The sequence below is a fragment of the Bombina bombina genome, chromosome 3, assembly GCF_027579735.1.
Source record: "Bombina bombina isolate aBomBom1 chromosome 3, aBomBom1.pri, whole genome shotgun sequence".
NCBI lineage: Eukaryota > Metazoa > Chordata > Amphibia > Anura > Bombinatoridae > Bombina > Bombina bombina.
The window spans coordinates 634,111,763-634,127,764 of NC_069501.1; the positions used below are offsets into that span (position 1 = coordinate 634,111,763).

The 16,002-nt window shown below is 39.0% G+C and overlaps 1 protein-coding gene across 1 annotated transcript in view; it reads left to right on the top strand.

The window, feature by feature from the left end:
* The window catches only part of LOC128652460 (uncharacterized), a 186,002-nt gene that overhangs the window by 84,603 nt on the left and 85,397 nt on the right, over positions 1 to 16,002 (top strand). Inside the window, exons 3-4 of the mRNA XM_053705398.1 lie at positions 4,394 to 4,537; positions 9,210 to 9,371. Coding sequence (XP_053561373.1) covers positions 4,394 to 4,537; positions 9,210 to 9,371 — 306 coding nt within the window. The remainder of the gene's footprint in view (positions 1 to 4,393; positions 4,538 to 9,209; positions 9,372 to 16,002) is intronic.

Sequence of the window (16,002 nt, forward strand, 5' to 3'; positions counted from 1 at the left end):
ATCCATAAGTACTAATGTATTTTTCTTTTTTATCCCTATATCTACTAGTGCACCAAATGTGGAGCAATAATATTGTTTGATTTAGAAAGGATGTCGCTATCTCCATTAAATATCATGGTGCATGGTGCCTAAACTAGTAGGATTTCTACTCTGGCTAAGAGAACTATGATCCCTAGAGAGGATAGCTTCTCTTTTCATGATCAATGGACTAAGCTGGAGGAACAAGTGTGGCATCTTATTGGTGCAACGCCTTGTCTGATTCCATTTTGGTAGGGACTCCTTTGGAAGAGATCCAGAACAGAATTAAGGCTTTTAAGTTAGCCAATTCTTCTATTTCTGATGCTACCATGCCAGTCTTCAGCCGGCTGACAATATATCTGGCTTTGCTGTGCTAGCCCGTGGGGCATTGTGGCTATGTCTTGGTCAGTGGGTTTTCCCCTGAGTCCAAGCTTCTGGCTTTTCCTTACAAGGGTAAGACCTTGTTGGGTCCTGATTTGTCAGGAATATTTCTGATATTACAGTGGAAAAGGGTCTTTTCTATCACAAGACAAGATGAATAGACATAAAGGAGTTTGCCCCCAACCCGGGATCGGACCAAGTGGGGGGCTGAATCTCTCTGTTTGTCTGCTAACATGGATACGAGATGTCCCAGATAAGCTACGGACATAGGGGGGTAGTTATCAAGCCGTCTACTTTTCTGGCTTCGCCGGCCCAATACGTCCGCCTAAGCTCGCCTACCTTCGCCGCCGCGGACCTTGAATACGTTCGCCTAAGTTATCAAATAAAGCTGTCAAAAAGCCGCGGGGCGATGAGCAGCGGACTGTGACAGTTATCACTCATCCGATCTCGCTGCCCTTCTTTTTCCCAGCTTTATTGCTAGCCTGTCACTAAGCACTCACACTAAACTGCACTGTTCTGCCCCCTATACCGGCACCCCCTGAAGCAGGCTAGGATTAAGGCACACGCCGAAACCGGTCAGCCTTTTTGTTCTCTGTTTTTTCGTTTTATTGTTTATACACTCTTACCCTGGGGTTATGTAACCCTATTGTTATAAATAAAAAAAATTTTGTTTTTCACTCGCTTTTTGGTGCTCCAAACTGTCTTTTGTTCGTGAGACTTGAATTGTTTGGCCATTGTGAGCACACTCAGCGAGTTCAAACACCTTTTAATTCCCCTATTGCGGAGGTTTAGCAATTCCCAGCTTGGATACTCACCAGCATCACAAGAATATCAACAACACCACTTGGATACAAGAGAAAGATTAACCTAAACAGGACTGTGGTGAGTTTCTTTGCAATATAATCTAAAGTGATATTACTTGACTGCATTGGAGAGTTTCATATTCATATACACATGTCATTTTCATTCGAATTTGGCTATAGTCAGGGGAGATTGGGGTGACCCGCTGACATAGCAAGTTTATGAACTTTTGTTTGTTCAATCAAGCTGGCGGTGCAATTGTGATTTATTATTATTTTTACATATGAAATTACACACTCCGTACACACCCAACCAAGCATCCCCCACTTCTCACTAAGTTACAATTAAACCTAATACTACACTATCATTAAATTAACTAAATAAACTACCTACAAAGAACTACAATGAAATACAATTACATAAACTAACTAAAGTACAAAAAATAAAAAAAGCTAAGTTACAAAAAATAAAAAATTACGTTACAAACATGTTAAAAATATTACAACAATTTTAAGCTACTTACACCTAATCTAAGCCCCCTAATAAAATAACAAACCCCCCCAAAATAAAAAAAATCCCTACCCTATTCTAAATTACATAAATTTCAATGCTCTTTTACCTTACCAGCCCTTAAAAGGGCCATTTGTGGGGGCATGCCCCAAAAAGTTCAGCTCTTTTGCCTGTAAAATAAAAATACAACCCCCCCCCAACATTAAAACCCACCACCCACATACCCCTAATCTAACCCAAACCCCCCTTACAAAAACCTAACACTAATACCCTGAAGATCATCCTACCTTGAGTCGTCTTCACTCAGCCGAGCCACCGATGGAACTGAAGAGGGCATCCGGAACGGAAGAAGTTAATCCTCCAAGCGGCGCTGAAGAAATCTTCCATCCGATGAAGTCATCATCCAGGCGGCGCTGAAGAAGTCTTCGATCCGGCCGATGTCATCTTCAAAGAGGCGCTGAAGAGGTCTTCTATCCGGGCGAAGTCATCTTCCAAGCCGGGTCTTGAATCTTCCTTCCGCCGACGCGGAACCACCTTCTTCACCGACGGACTACGACGAATGACGGCTCCTTTAAGGGACGTCATCCAAGATGGCGTCCCCTCAATTCCGATTGGCTGATAGGATTCTATCAGCCAATCGGAATTAAGGTAGGAAAATCTGATTGGCTGATGGAATCAGCCAATCAGATTCAAGTTCAATCCGATTGGCTGATCCAATCAGCCAATCAGATTGAGCTCGCATATTTTCAAGTTCCTGAGATTTGCCTTTCTGTCAAACTCTTTCAGTATGTGGCTTTTCCCTATGGCCTTGCCACGGCTCCCAGAAGGGGCTATCTTGGCAATGATCAGGTTTCAGGGAATTGCTGTGGTGCCCTTCCTGGATGACATAATGGTTCAGGCACTATCTTTTCAACAAGTAAGCTCTCATACAGAGATCTTGTTGTCTTCTTCGTCCCCATGGTTTGGAAGTGAATCTGGATTCCCTTGTTCCACCTACAGGGTAGTTTTCTTAGGGACCATAACAGTTTCCCTATCTCTAAGAATATTACTGACAGACAAATACCTTATTGGTGTGAATCCAAGGGCTACTCTTGGAGTAGGGTCAGGATTCCTAAGATTTTGTCCTTTTTCCAGGAAGGTCTGGAGAAGGGTTTGTCAGTCTGTACTCTGAAGGGTCAGATTCTGCATTATCTTGTTTGTTACACAAGTGTCTGGCGGATGTGCCAGATGAGCAATCTTTTTGTCAGACACTGATTAGAGTCAGGCCTGTGTTTAAGTCTGTTGCTCCTCCTTGGAGTCCTAACCTTGTTTTTTAGGTTTTGCAGTGGGCTCCATTTGAGCCATTGCATTCCATAGATATGAAGTTGTTATCTTGGAGGGTTTTGTTTCCCTTTGCTTCTCTTCTGCTCGGAGAGTTTCAGAACTCTCGGACTTGCAGTGTGATTCACCTTATTTTTTCTTTCATGCTGATAAGGCGGTTCTTTGTATCTATGTTGGGATTTCTTCCTAAGGTGGTTTCAGATAGAAATATTAATTAGGAAATTGTTGTTCCTTCTCTATATCCTAATCCTTCTTCTCATAAGGAACGTTTGTTGCACAATCTGGTCTTTGTGTGTGCTCTGAAAATCTACATAAAGACAACTGAGGATTTTCGCAAATTTTCTGCCTTGTTTGTTTGTTTTTCAGTAAAACATATGGGTTAGAAAGCTACTGGTACTTCTCTTTCTTTATGGTTGAGAAGTATAATTCATTTTGGTTATGAGTCTGCGGGTCGGCAACCTCCTGAGAGAATTACAACTCATTCCACGTGAGCTGTTTCCTCTTCTTGGGCTTTCAACAATGAAGTTTTTGTGGACCAGTTTTTCAGGGCTGCAATTTGGTCTTCTCTGTATTATTTTTCTAAATTTTACAAATTTGATTCTTTTGCCTCGACTGAGGTTTCTTTTGGGAGAAAGGTTCTTCAATCGGAGGTGCCTTCTATTTAAGTCTGCCTGTCTTGTTCTCCCTCCCTAGTCATCTGTGTCCTCTAGCTTGGGTATTGGTTCCCAACATTAATTGAGGACGTCGTGGACTCACCATATCTTAGGAAAAAAAACAAAATTTATGCTTACCTGATAAATTTATTTATTTCCGGATATGGTGAGTCTACGACCCCACCCTTTTTGTTAAGACAGTTATTTTTTACTAAACGCCAGGCACCTTTACACATTTGTATTATTCCTTTTTCCATTTCCCTTCGGTCGAATGACTGGGGTTTGTGGGAAGGGAAGTGATACTTAACAGCTTTGCTGTGGTGTTCTTTGCCTCCTCCTGCTGGCCAGGAGTGATATTTCCAACAGTAATTGAGGACGTTGTGGACGTAGCACTATAGATTCAGACTTGGGAGCAATTCAAAAACTTCTTTTTATGGTACGTTAGCATAAATATTAATATTGTCACCATAACTCACACAAAATGTATTGACTACCTGAATATTTTCCTAATTCTTATTTTATTATAAACATGCAAATGTCAAATTAAATTACTTCAAAAGCATAACACATGACATGTTTAATTCTGGTTTGTGAAATAATTTTGAAGTGTTAAAGCAAATATAATAACAAAAAAATACAAAAATTATCTTGTTAACTAATTTTTAGTTTATATACTGTACCTAATCACCACTCCACTTTTTTTCCAACAGGATTTCTTAGTAGAACTAATATCTCTAGAAAGGGAAGAGGGATTAAAACTGTATGCAGATCCAGGGGAGATGGAACGTTCTTCTACTTTTCAGGAGAAACTACTAGCAAGTCCAGTTATTTTCATGAGAAAGTGGATGGGTGAGGTAAGGGCAGTATATTTTACTAAAAACTGCAGAATTAAAGGGAAAGATATAGCATGCCATTTTCCAATTTACTTCTATTATTGAATTTGCTTTGTTCTCCTTTCTTTAAGTGGATACCTAGGTAGGCTCAGGAACAGCAACAAACTGCTGGGAGCTAGCTGGTGATTGGTGGCTGCATATATATGCCTGTTGTCATTGGCTCATCTGATGCGTTCAGCTAGCTCCCAGTGGTGCAATTTATTTTAATTGTTTAATCTAATTACCACTGGTAATTAAACAAAACACTCTTTATCTTTTCGTAAAATAGTACCTATATTAGTCATATTATTTAGGTTCTTCACCCCTTCTGTACCCCTATGGAGCTGAGTGTTCCTGATAGCCTGTCTCCAGATAAATGGATAGGGGTCATGCACAAGATTTACCATTGCACCTCCATTGTAAGTTAGATTGATAATTATATTTTGAAAATCTTGTTGTGCGTTAAAATGTTGACCATTTTCCTTTGTTTAAAGGGACAGTCTAGACAAAATTAAACTTTCATGATTCAGATAAGGCATGCAATTTTAAACAACTTTACAATTTGATTTTATCATCAAATTTGCTTTGTTCTCTTGGCATTTTTTGTTGAAAGCTAAACCTAGGTAGGCTCATATGCTAATGTATAAGCCCTTGAAGGCTGCCTCTTATCTCAGTGCCTGCCAGGTTAGGTAAAGTCCCAAATCAGACCCGAATACTAGAATGATAATTAACAAGACACTAGCACACTGAGTATAAACCAGGACCTGACCCCACGACAGCCTCTCTGGAAAAGAATAATACAAGATGAGATGTTACTCACGTAATCCAAGTAATACCACAAAGATGCTTGATTGAAGATAAGGGGTCAGGATTAAACGTAGTCAGGCAGGCAAGGATTTGGCAATGTAAGATCCAGCAACAAGGTAGATTCAGATTAGAAAGGGATTATCTGAGATGTGGTCAAGTAAGCAAAGTTCGTTAACAGTATATCAGGCAGTAATGTATACTCAGGTTTGAAGGGGTTAAACAGAGACATGGTCAAGCAAGCAAAGTTCGGTAACAGTAAATCAGGCAGCAAAGTATCCTCAGGTTTGAAGGGGTTAAACAGAGACGTGGTCAGGCAAGCAAAGTTTAACAGTTAATCAGGCAGCAAAGTATCCTCAGGTTTGAAGAGGTTAAACAGAGACGTTGTCAGGCAAGTGAACACCTAGATTACGAGTTTTGCGTTAACAGAAGTGCGGTGCTAACGAGCAGTTTATGCTCACCGCTCACTTGCAGACAGCGCTGGTATTACGGGTTTTTATAAACCCGGCGTTAGCCGCAAAAAAGTGAGCGAAGAGCAAAATTTTGCTCCATATCTCAGCTCAATACCAGCGCTGCTTACATTAGCGGTGAGCTGGTAAAACGTGCTTGTGCACGATTTCCCCATAGCAATCAATGGGGGAGTGTCGGCTGAAAAAAAACCTAACACCTGCAAAAAAAAAAGGGCCTTTTGCGGGGCATTGCCCCAAAGTAATCAGCTCTTTTACCTATAAAAAAAAGTACAAATCCCCCAACATTAAAACCCACCACCCACACAACCAACCCTACTCTAAAACCCACCCAATCCCCCCTTAAAAAAAACTAACACTAACCCCCTGAACATCACCCTACCGTGAGACGTCTTCACCCAACCAGGCCAAAGTCCTCAACGAATCCGGGCAGTAGTCTTCATCCAGGCGGCATCTTCTATCTTCATCCATCCGGCGCGGAGCGGGTCCATCTTCAAGACATCCGACGCGGAGCATCCTCTTCAAACGATGGCCGACGACTGAATGAAGGTTCCTTTAAGTGACGTCATCCAAGATGGCATCTCTTCAATTCCGATTGACTGATAGAATTCTATCAGCCAATTGGAATTAAGGTAGAAAAAATCCTATTGGCTGATGCAATCAGCCAATAGGATTGAACTGGCATTCTATTGGCTGATTGGAACAGCCAATAGAATGCCAGTTCAATCCTATTGGCTGATTGGATCAGCCAATAGGATTGAAGTTCAATCCTATTGGCTGATTGCATCAGCCAATAGGATTTTTTTCTACCTTAATTCTGATTGGCTGATAGAGTTTTAGAGTAGGGTTGGTTGTGTGGGTGGTGGTCGTAATACCGGCGCTATGCAAGTCCCATTGAAAATATAGGATACGCAATTGACGTAAGTGGATTTGCGGTATTTCCGAGTCTGGCCAAAAAAGTGAGCGGTGAGCCTGTCATTTCAAGACTCGTAATACCAGCAGGCGTTAAAAAGCAGCGTTGGGACCAGCCAACGCTGCTTTTTAAGTCTACGCAAGACTCGTAATCTAGCCGAAAGTTTGTTAACAGTAAATCAGGCAGCAAAGTATCAAAATGAGTACTCACAAAGCCACAGCAAGGAAAAAACAAACGGGCATCAGGTGAAGGACAGGCCGGGATTTGAACCAAGAGTGATGTCAGCAGAATGGGACGGCTACAGGGAGTATGTCAGCAGAGTGAGACAGCATCAGAGGCAAAAGATGTTGCTAAGCAACGCAGCAACAGAGCCTCAGAAGCGAGGAGCGTGACAGTGCCTTTCTGACAGTTTTGCACAGCTAAACAGTGATAGTTCATGTGGTCCATATAGATAACACTGTGCTCACTTCCATGGAGTTATTTATGAGTCAGCACTGATTGGCTAAAATGCAATTCTGTCAAAAGAGCTTAAATAAAGGGGCAGTCTGCAGAGGCTTAGATACAAAGTAATCACAGAGGTAAAATATAACATTGTTGGTTATGCAAAATTGTGGAATGGGTAATAAAGGGATTATCTGTAGTTTTCAACAATAACCATTCTGGAGTAGACTGTCCCTTTAAGCCTAGTTGATTGAATCAATAAAACTATACCTGCATTATAAGGAACTTTTGGTACTGTGTTATTCATAACAATTTGCTTCTTTGTATTTTGAAAAAAAGAAAATAAATGGTCTATTTTGCTCATTTAAAAGGATTTGTCCTGGTTTCAATTAAACACATTTGCTAAAAAACTAATATCTTGCAAAAATTAAAGCGTGACACAACTTCACAGCTTGAAAATTGTAGAATTCATATAGATTTGTATCTTACCCTCATCACAAACAAAATGAATAAAACACTCAGAGCAATTTCTGTAGATAAATTCTGACTATTTAATGTGTTAAATTAAAATACACTTGTGAATAAAAAAAATGAAATAATAAAATTACATTTAAAATATAATAATAACTATATGTTAAATCAAAGTTATTTAAAATTATTTTTTTTAAATAGGAATTAGAATTTTATTTTATTTTTTAAATGTTTTCTATGATTTGAGGTTAGTTAATTTAAAATTTTAAATTAATACATTTGATTTAATTACTGTACATATAATTAGTGTATTTAGTACACAATTTAATACATTATTATTGTTTAACCATAATATAGGATGTCAGGGTAACCTCACCAGCCATAATCTCTGTTAATAATAGAGGCTCACTCTGCCTGTCTTTTGCACACTGTTGGAAGGAGTTGCTATTGTTCACACCAGCAAATCTAGCAACCTGATTTAAAATTCTGTAGCTAGACTAAGATATATTTGGTAACTATTAAAGGGACATTTTAAATTTCTTCAGTGCATTTAAAAACACGCAGTGCATACTAAATATAAGTGCAGTGTTGCATCATAAATATTAATTTTAGGACCCCTGCGACTGAGTAATAACATACCTGAACGAGAGCCTGCAGTCTGAAGCTTTTTTTATGTTTTTTGTTTTTGGGTGGTACAACCTATCAGGAGGCTAATGCCGTAGAGCAACAGCTGAGCTTTCTCCCTCTTCTCTACTATAGCAGTCTTCTTAATGAATGGTAGGTCTACAGCGCATACGCGACTCGTCATTCACTAGGAAAACTGGTATAGCTTAGAAACAGGAGCAAGCTCTGTTATATCGCTATGGCACAATGGTAAGCCTTCTGATTTGCTGTACCTTCTGAAAACACTAAAGATAATGAAAGAGGTTCATGCTGTAAGTGGTCGCTCATGTATATTATCACTCACCCATCGGGACTCCAAAATAATATTTGTAATTCCATAATTGCACTTATATTCACAGGTATATGCTGTACAGGCATACCTCTGAAATATTGTGGGTTTGGATCCAGACCACCGCAATAAAGCTAATATTGCAATAAAGCGAGTTAGTAAAGTTTTTTGGTTTCCCAGTGCATATAAAAGTTATGTGTACACTATACCGTAGTCTATTTATGTCTAAAAAAAAACAATGTACATACCTTAATTAAAAATATTTTATTGCTAAAAAATGCTAATCATCATCTGAGGCTTTAGAGAGTCGTCATTTTTTGCTGGCGGTGTGTGTATATGTTGGAAAAATGGTGCAGATAGACTTGCTCGACTCAGGGTTGCCACAAATCTTCAATTTGTAAAAAACATAATAACTGCGATGCGCAATATTGCAACATTATAAATGCACGGCAGATTTTAAAAATATTTACTGTCTCTCTAAACTTTGAATGGAACTACTGTGTTGTGTGAATAGTCGCTACTGTTTGCATATTTAGCTCATACTCTTTATTTTTATTGAATTTGATGCTTTACTGACTTATTACATTGTCATTTCATTTCACACAGGGTTTTGTTAATTCTTTAGACTTACCTGCAGTGCTGTTGATTTGGGATCAGTTGTTTATGCAGGATTGGAACCGCAATGTCATGGAGAACTTCTGCCTTGCAATACTTATGTTACTGAAAGATTCATTTATGGATGCTAAAGATTACGCATCCATAAGACAGGTAATGAGGTATCAGTTTTTTTAATGACTTTAAAGAGACACACAAAACTCAAAAGCAATTTTAAACAACTTTCTAATTTACTTCTATTAACAAACTGTGGACAGTCTTTTTATATTTACACTTTTTAAGTCACCAGCTCCTACTGAGCATATTCAGGAATTCACAGAATATAAGTATATACATTTGTGATTGGCTGATGGCTGTCACATGATACAGGGGGGTGGAAATAGACATAACCGAAATTCGTCAGAAAAAAAAATCTCTTAAACTTTAGACTTTAGTGCTATTGCATTGTCTTTTTATAAAGCATGTGTTGATTATGTAAATCTACTGTATTTTCTTGTCCTTTAACTCTGTATGTCGCTGCTCTTTCAATAGGGCTTGCTTTTTTAATAGTGTAGCTCTCGCTGCCAGCAGCGAGACCGCAATATTATAGGAGGCCTACTGAAGCGAGGTACCTATTATGGGCCGAAAAAAACTTGACCAGCGACGTACAGGGTACGTTGTGGTCGTTAAGGGATTAAATATTGTTTGTAAGCTTATATAGTGTGTAAATGTTCCTTATTATAGTGCAACACCCTAGGAAGTCTTTGCAGACCAGCTATCATAACTGTCCAAACAGTGAAACTATTTGTAAAATGAATGAATGTTGTTAACTAAGCCCTAGAGTTTATTATTTTATTGGCAAAAATACTTTTGTAGTGTTAAAACCCTGCTCTGTATTTTTGCATGATAGAAATATTGGAAGTTTGCAGTAGCTTTAATGACATTTAGAATTATTGCATTAATTATCTGCAATAATATTAATTAATAATGTTAAGGTAATGGAAAGTTTTTTTGAATCTGCTGAAAGGAAAATTTCTTAATGTTGCTCATAGAACTGTTACTTTAAAGGTTCTGGCCTCTGCTAAGGAGCTTTAAAATACCCATACATTTTGGTAGCTGTTTTCTGACACAAATTATTTTTTAGCTGCTTATTTGCTTGTTTTTTTTTATAAAGGTGGTGAGTGTCCACTATCTATTACTCCTGGGAATTATACTCCACTAGGATGTGGCAAAGATCCCAACATTCTGAGAGTTCTTAAAACCCCTCCCACTTTACTGGAAACTAGTCTTCTCTTTGCCTTTGCAGGAGGAAGGTGAAGAAGGGAGGTGCTCCAGGCGTTTGTGAGAAGGGTTCTCAGACCGATTTGATGTCCAGTTTTTTTCGCAGAGAGCTACTGGGATGTCTTTAGAGTATGGGTAGTGACACAAGAACACCCTACGGGAGTTAGTCTTAGGTTAGCCACAGGTAGCACGGGGACCAGTCCCTAGCTTCCTCCTGTTGGTTCAACATTATACTCCATATATTTAGATTCTCTGCTGTCATGTGTACAGCACTGGATTGGCTGGAAGCAGTTCTTTCTGCTTATGGTAAGTCCAGTAATATGGGTACCTATCAGGTAAGTGTGGGGGTTGTTAGGCATCTGCTTAACCTGTAGGCTATTTGTAGGTACTCTTTTATGGGTATATCATACTACCTTATTTCACCCTATGTAGGCCTTGAGGTGCATTACATTTTTTTTTCATGCGTCAGTTTGTTTGAACGCCTTAATTTATTTCACAGGTTGGCTTGCTTGCTTGCAATTTTTTCACGTGTCAGCTTGACTGCACGTGCATCAATGATGGTTACTTGTCGAGTTTGGCCTGTCATCGATAACCGCTCATCTGATGCTATATGGATTATTTATATTCCTAAAGCTTGCTTTAGCCTCTGGTGAGGGGGTAAAATTTAATTGCTTCCAACAGATGCTTTATTTAGATATAAGATTCCTTTATTTTCAGCCTTTATTGTTATGTTTAAATCATTGTCTGTATTTCTCATTACCTGCCTGTTAATCTCTTTTACTTCAGAAGCTAGATCCTCTGTACACTTTCCTACATATATTTAGTATTTTTTTGAAAGCTAGTTGATATAACCTGCCCCAGCTCAGCTTTGCAAAGTATGTACGGATCATATTATGCATTCTGATCACTCTAATTCTTGCTTCTAAGGGTATCTGTTCTCCCTCTGTTTGTTCTACACAGGGGTTTTCTTCAGATTTTGCTCCAGGATTTAAAGATTTTGTACGCTCTGCTGTATCTGAGATGTTAGCGGCCATGCCCCCTCCAAGTAAGCATAACAAGGTGGTTTCTGATAAATCTACTATTTTATCTGATTTAAGTAAGTCTAAGTCTATTAAGATGAATGTTCCAGACCCTGGTTCTTTTGATTTATCCTCTGAGGTCTTTGATCAAGAAACTGAAACTTCCTCTTTTTTTGTTTAAGCTTGAACACCCCCTTTGTTCTCTTTTTTTTCTTCTTTTAAATAAATGTTTATTAAAGTGCAAACAAATGTTACAAACTTTTTAAAATTTTTCAATTTTACATTCCATAAATGTATCCAATTTACATCCTCAAATAGTATACATGCTTATATTCCATTCCTTGTGACTTTACAAGTACCGGGATTCAATATATATAGCAGTTCATATGGAGAAAGTCTGTGGATTCAAAGTCAATTCCAGGTACTAATTAGTGAGTAATGTCCTTCTCATTAAAGTGCGTGTCACATGCGGCATACTGTGGCAAGCACTAACACATATATTGAATATCATTACTAGAAAGAAACAAGTAGAGACCTATCCTCTGTATGAGAAGATTCCCGAAATACCTGTGAGTTTTATCTTGGGTTTGCACGGCTTATTCAGCTCAAAATCTAAGATCCTATTTTGAATAAAGTCAATGTATCTTTGACGCTAGACTACTTGGCCTATGCTGCATGTTGTCTGTGTTGCGCCCACTGTGCTAGCATCATTTCATGTGTGTCTACAGTTCCCTGTATCATGTGATGATATCTCTCTAAGTGTAGCAAGGAGTCTACCTGATTGCGCCATTCATGCACGGTGGGGACTACCCGGGATTTCCAGTGTTTTCGTATCAGTAGCTTGGCCCCATTCAACATAACCAACATCAATGCTCTCCCTGCCCTACAAGCAATTTTAGGTAGTGATAGGTACAGCAGCGTTTTTGGACTATTTTGTATGGAGGTTCCCAAGACCAGCTCCATGTGGTTGAGAACTCCCACCCAAAATTCGTCTAGCCTAGCGCAGTCCCACCAGATATGCGTTGGTGTGCCAGTTTCCCCACATTCTCTCCAACATTTACCTGAGGCTTGCTTATATATACGCTGTAATCTACTGGGAGTGAGGTACCATTTCGCCATAAATTTGTAACTGGATTCTTGCACCTTTGTGGATATAGAGACGGCCTTAGTTATTTGGAAGGCTGTCTGCCAATCCTTGGGCTCTATTTCTGTGTGCAACTCTTTTTCCCAGGCTTTTGTGTATGAAGGTAGAGCTTGTGTGTCATCTATGAGAAGGATTTTGTATATTAAGGAAATTGCGTGGCTGTTGGTGTGCTTTTTACACATAGGCTCTCAAATGTAGTAAGTTGCCTCGTGAGGCATTGTTTATGTTTGTGTGTCACAAGGTAATGATTTAGTTGAGTGTGTGAAAACCAGCTCATAGACAAGCCGGGCTGTTCCTCCGTTATATCTAGGTGAGATTTGAGTTTGTCCCCATTAGTCAAAGCCATTAAAGTACATTCCTTAAAAGGTGTCTGATAGGTTGTTCTCTTCTCTGAGCGGTTCCATGGTACTGTGGTGTTCTGATAAATGGGTGTTAAAGGGGAGTGTGTAGTAAATATGTTTGTCGTGGTACGGGTTATCTTGTCCCATGTCGTGTAAAAGTCAGCTAGTAAAGGATATACTGTCGTCGCTATATGTCTGTCTTTCTCCGAGATCCAGGCCCCTAGGCCTGCGTTTTTTGTTCCCATTATGTCACAGTCCAGTTGTACCCATTTTTTATTGGGGTCATTAGAACACCAGTCCAGCAGTCTGTGTAGCGTGATAGCCTGTTTATAGATTTGAATGTTTGGGACCCCAAGGCCTCCTTTGTCTCTTGGTAGATAAAATGTTTTCTTAGCCACTCTAGGCCTGATCCCTCCCCAAATGTACTGTTCTAGTATACTTTGTAGCTTTTGTAGATAGTTCCCCGGTAGTGGGATTGGCGTAGTTTGGAGTAGGTATAGTAATCTGGGAATCACGTTCATTTTCACTACATTGATCCTGCCTATCCATGAAATTGACTTATTCTTCCAGCTGGACAGGTCTGCTACTAATGTGCGTTCCAGAGTTTTGTAATTTTCTTGGAAGATAATCTGAGGATCCGGAGATATATAAATCCCCAGATACCTCATTTTATCCTTACGCCGCTGCAAGCAGCAGTTGTGTAATATCCTGTCCAGCTCTTCTACGCCATACGTTATATTCAATATTTCTGATTTTGCTACATTTAGGTGGAAATTAGAATATTGCCCATATTCTTCAAAGGTGACTAAAGCTCTTGGGAGAGAGGTGTCTGCGCTGGACAATGTCATTAAGACATCATCCGCATATAGGGCCAGTTTGTGTACACATGATCTAGTATTTATTCCTAGAATCTGTTTATCTTCCCTGATCCTCTGCGCCAGTACCTCTATTGATATGGCGAAGAGGAGCGGCGAGAGAGGGCATCCTTGTCTAGTGCCTAATATAAAATCTGTTGGATAACAGACCGTTGACTTTCACTCTTGCAGTTGGATTTCTGTACAATGCAAATATTTGGTCTATGAAGGGTGTGCTAAAGTTCATTTTGGTGAGAACTGCTTTTAGGAAAGGCCAACGTACTCGGTCAAACGCCTTTTCACCTTTGTTCTCTTTTAAGAAGAAAATATAACAAAATTAAAGTGCACACAGATTATTCAGACATAACTCAGCAGACACGCCATTAAATCTTATTGTGTGTGTGTGTGTGTGTGTGTGTATATATATATATATATATATATATAAATATATATACTGCATATAAAAAACCAAACTAATCATCCAATCTACTTGGAATAGTATAAGTCTGGTCCCGCAAAGATTATAACAGAAAAGTGTTTCTCTCTCTAACTGCGTTTGTAATGCTGACTTCCTACCATTTAGGCGAACGCTTCCTGGCTTTTTTGGCTTTTATTTTGTTTATATTTTGCCAAATAAAGAACTTTATACTTTCACTCCTGGCTGGTGCTCCTTTTCTTACTACCCACCAAGATTACTCATGGACTGCTTGGATATTAGTTGACTCTCACCACCTTTATGAAAGAAAATATAATTTTTATGCTTACCTGATAAATTAATTTATTTCATGGTGGTGAGACTCCATGAGCACCCACCCATTATTTTCTATTTTGATTGTTTTTTCTGGCAGCAGTAGAAGTATGCACCGCTTTTTCCCCCCTGCTTCTTTTTGCATTGCCCTTATTTTCTTTTCCTACCTTCTTTTTTTCTGGCTTGGCTATACATCAGACTAGTTTCCAGTAAGGTGAGAGGTGTTTTTAAGGCCTGTTGGAGTTTTGTGATCTTTGCTAGTGGTGAGGAGTATAAATCCCAGGAGTAATGGATCGTGGACTCTCACCACCATGAAAGACATTAATTTATCAGGTAAGAATAAGTTATATTTGTATGCTGACCTCTTTAAGGTGTCATTCAGTTTTTGCAGTTAGTGTCCTTCCTTACAATAATCAAGCATACAGTTAGCATGCTGTGCTGTTTGGTGGAAAACAGAACCTCATAAATACCGGTTTCTATTTAAGTTCCAATTCCAGCTACATATGTTAACATTCTTAATCATGCCGCTGAGGTGGCTTTTGGCATATTGTTTCAGCAACTTTACAAATGTACTTTAAAAGTCATCCAATCCTTACTCTAGTCACAACCCTCAAACCCTTACCTAACCCAGATCTAGTATTGACACACGCAGCCATTATGACCAGCGAGGGCTGCAGATCAATATTTTTAAAGGCAGCTCACTTGAAGTCTCCAAAACTACTTTCTTAGTTCCACTTTTTGAAGGACGCATAAAAACTGGTGACACAAACCACATAAACCTCCATTTGGCCTTATATGATGTATGCAGCATTAAAACATACTGAAATGACTCATGTCTTTTCAGGAGCAACATTACAGCTCTATGCTCACATTATAGTGGTCAAAATCAAGCATTAGGTGTGTGTCCAAGATGGATCTCTCGCTGATATTTATAATTCTTGGTACAAAACATTATCTTATTTGTTTGGTTTAACTAATTGCAAAGATACACACATAAAACTGAAATGTCTTCCTTTACAGCTACTTAAAAAAGTGATGGCAGCTAAATGATTTCTTCATTATGTAATCTTGTTTAAATTATCTGATTATCTTCCACTTAACAAGTATAAAAGTATTTTTCAAGCAGTCTAGTGTCATACTGATCATGTACAAATATAGTGGAAATACATGGCTGTTTGAGTGGTTTACAAAAACAGCATTTCAGGAATTTCCATTTCTGAAAACTTTCACACCTCCAGCTGGCCTTTCAGGTCTTCTCTCTTCTGTGCCAAAGTGTCAATCAACCCTAACAACCTAATTTCCTGAGCAATGACTCTCTCACTGCTGATTTCTGACATTGCCATATTTAGTTCCAAGTTAAATATCATTCACCAATCCCTTCAAATATTTTGGAAATTTCACAGGTGGGTACAGAACTA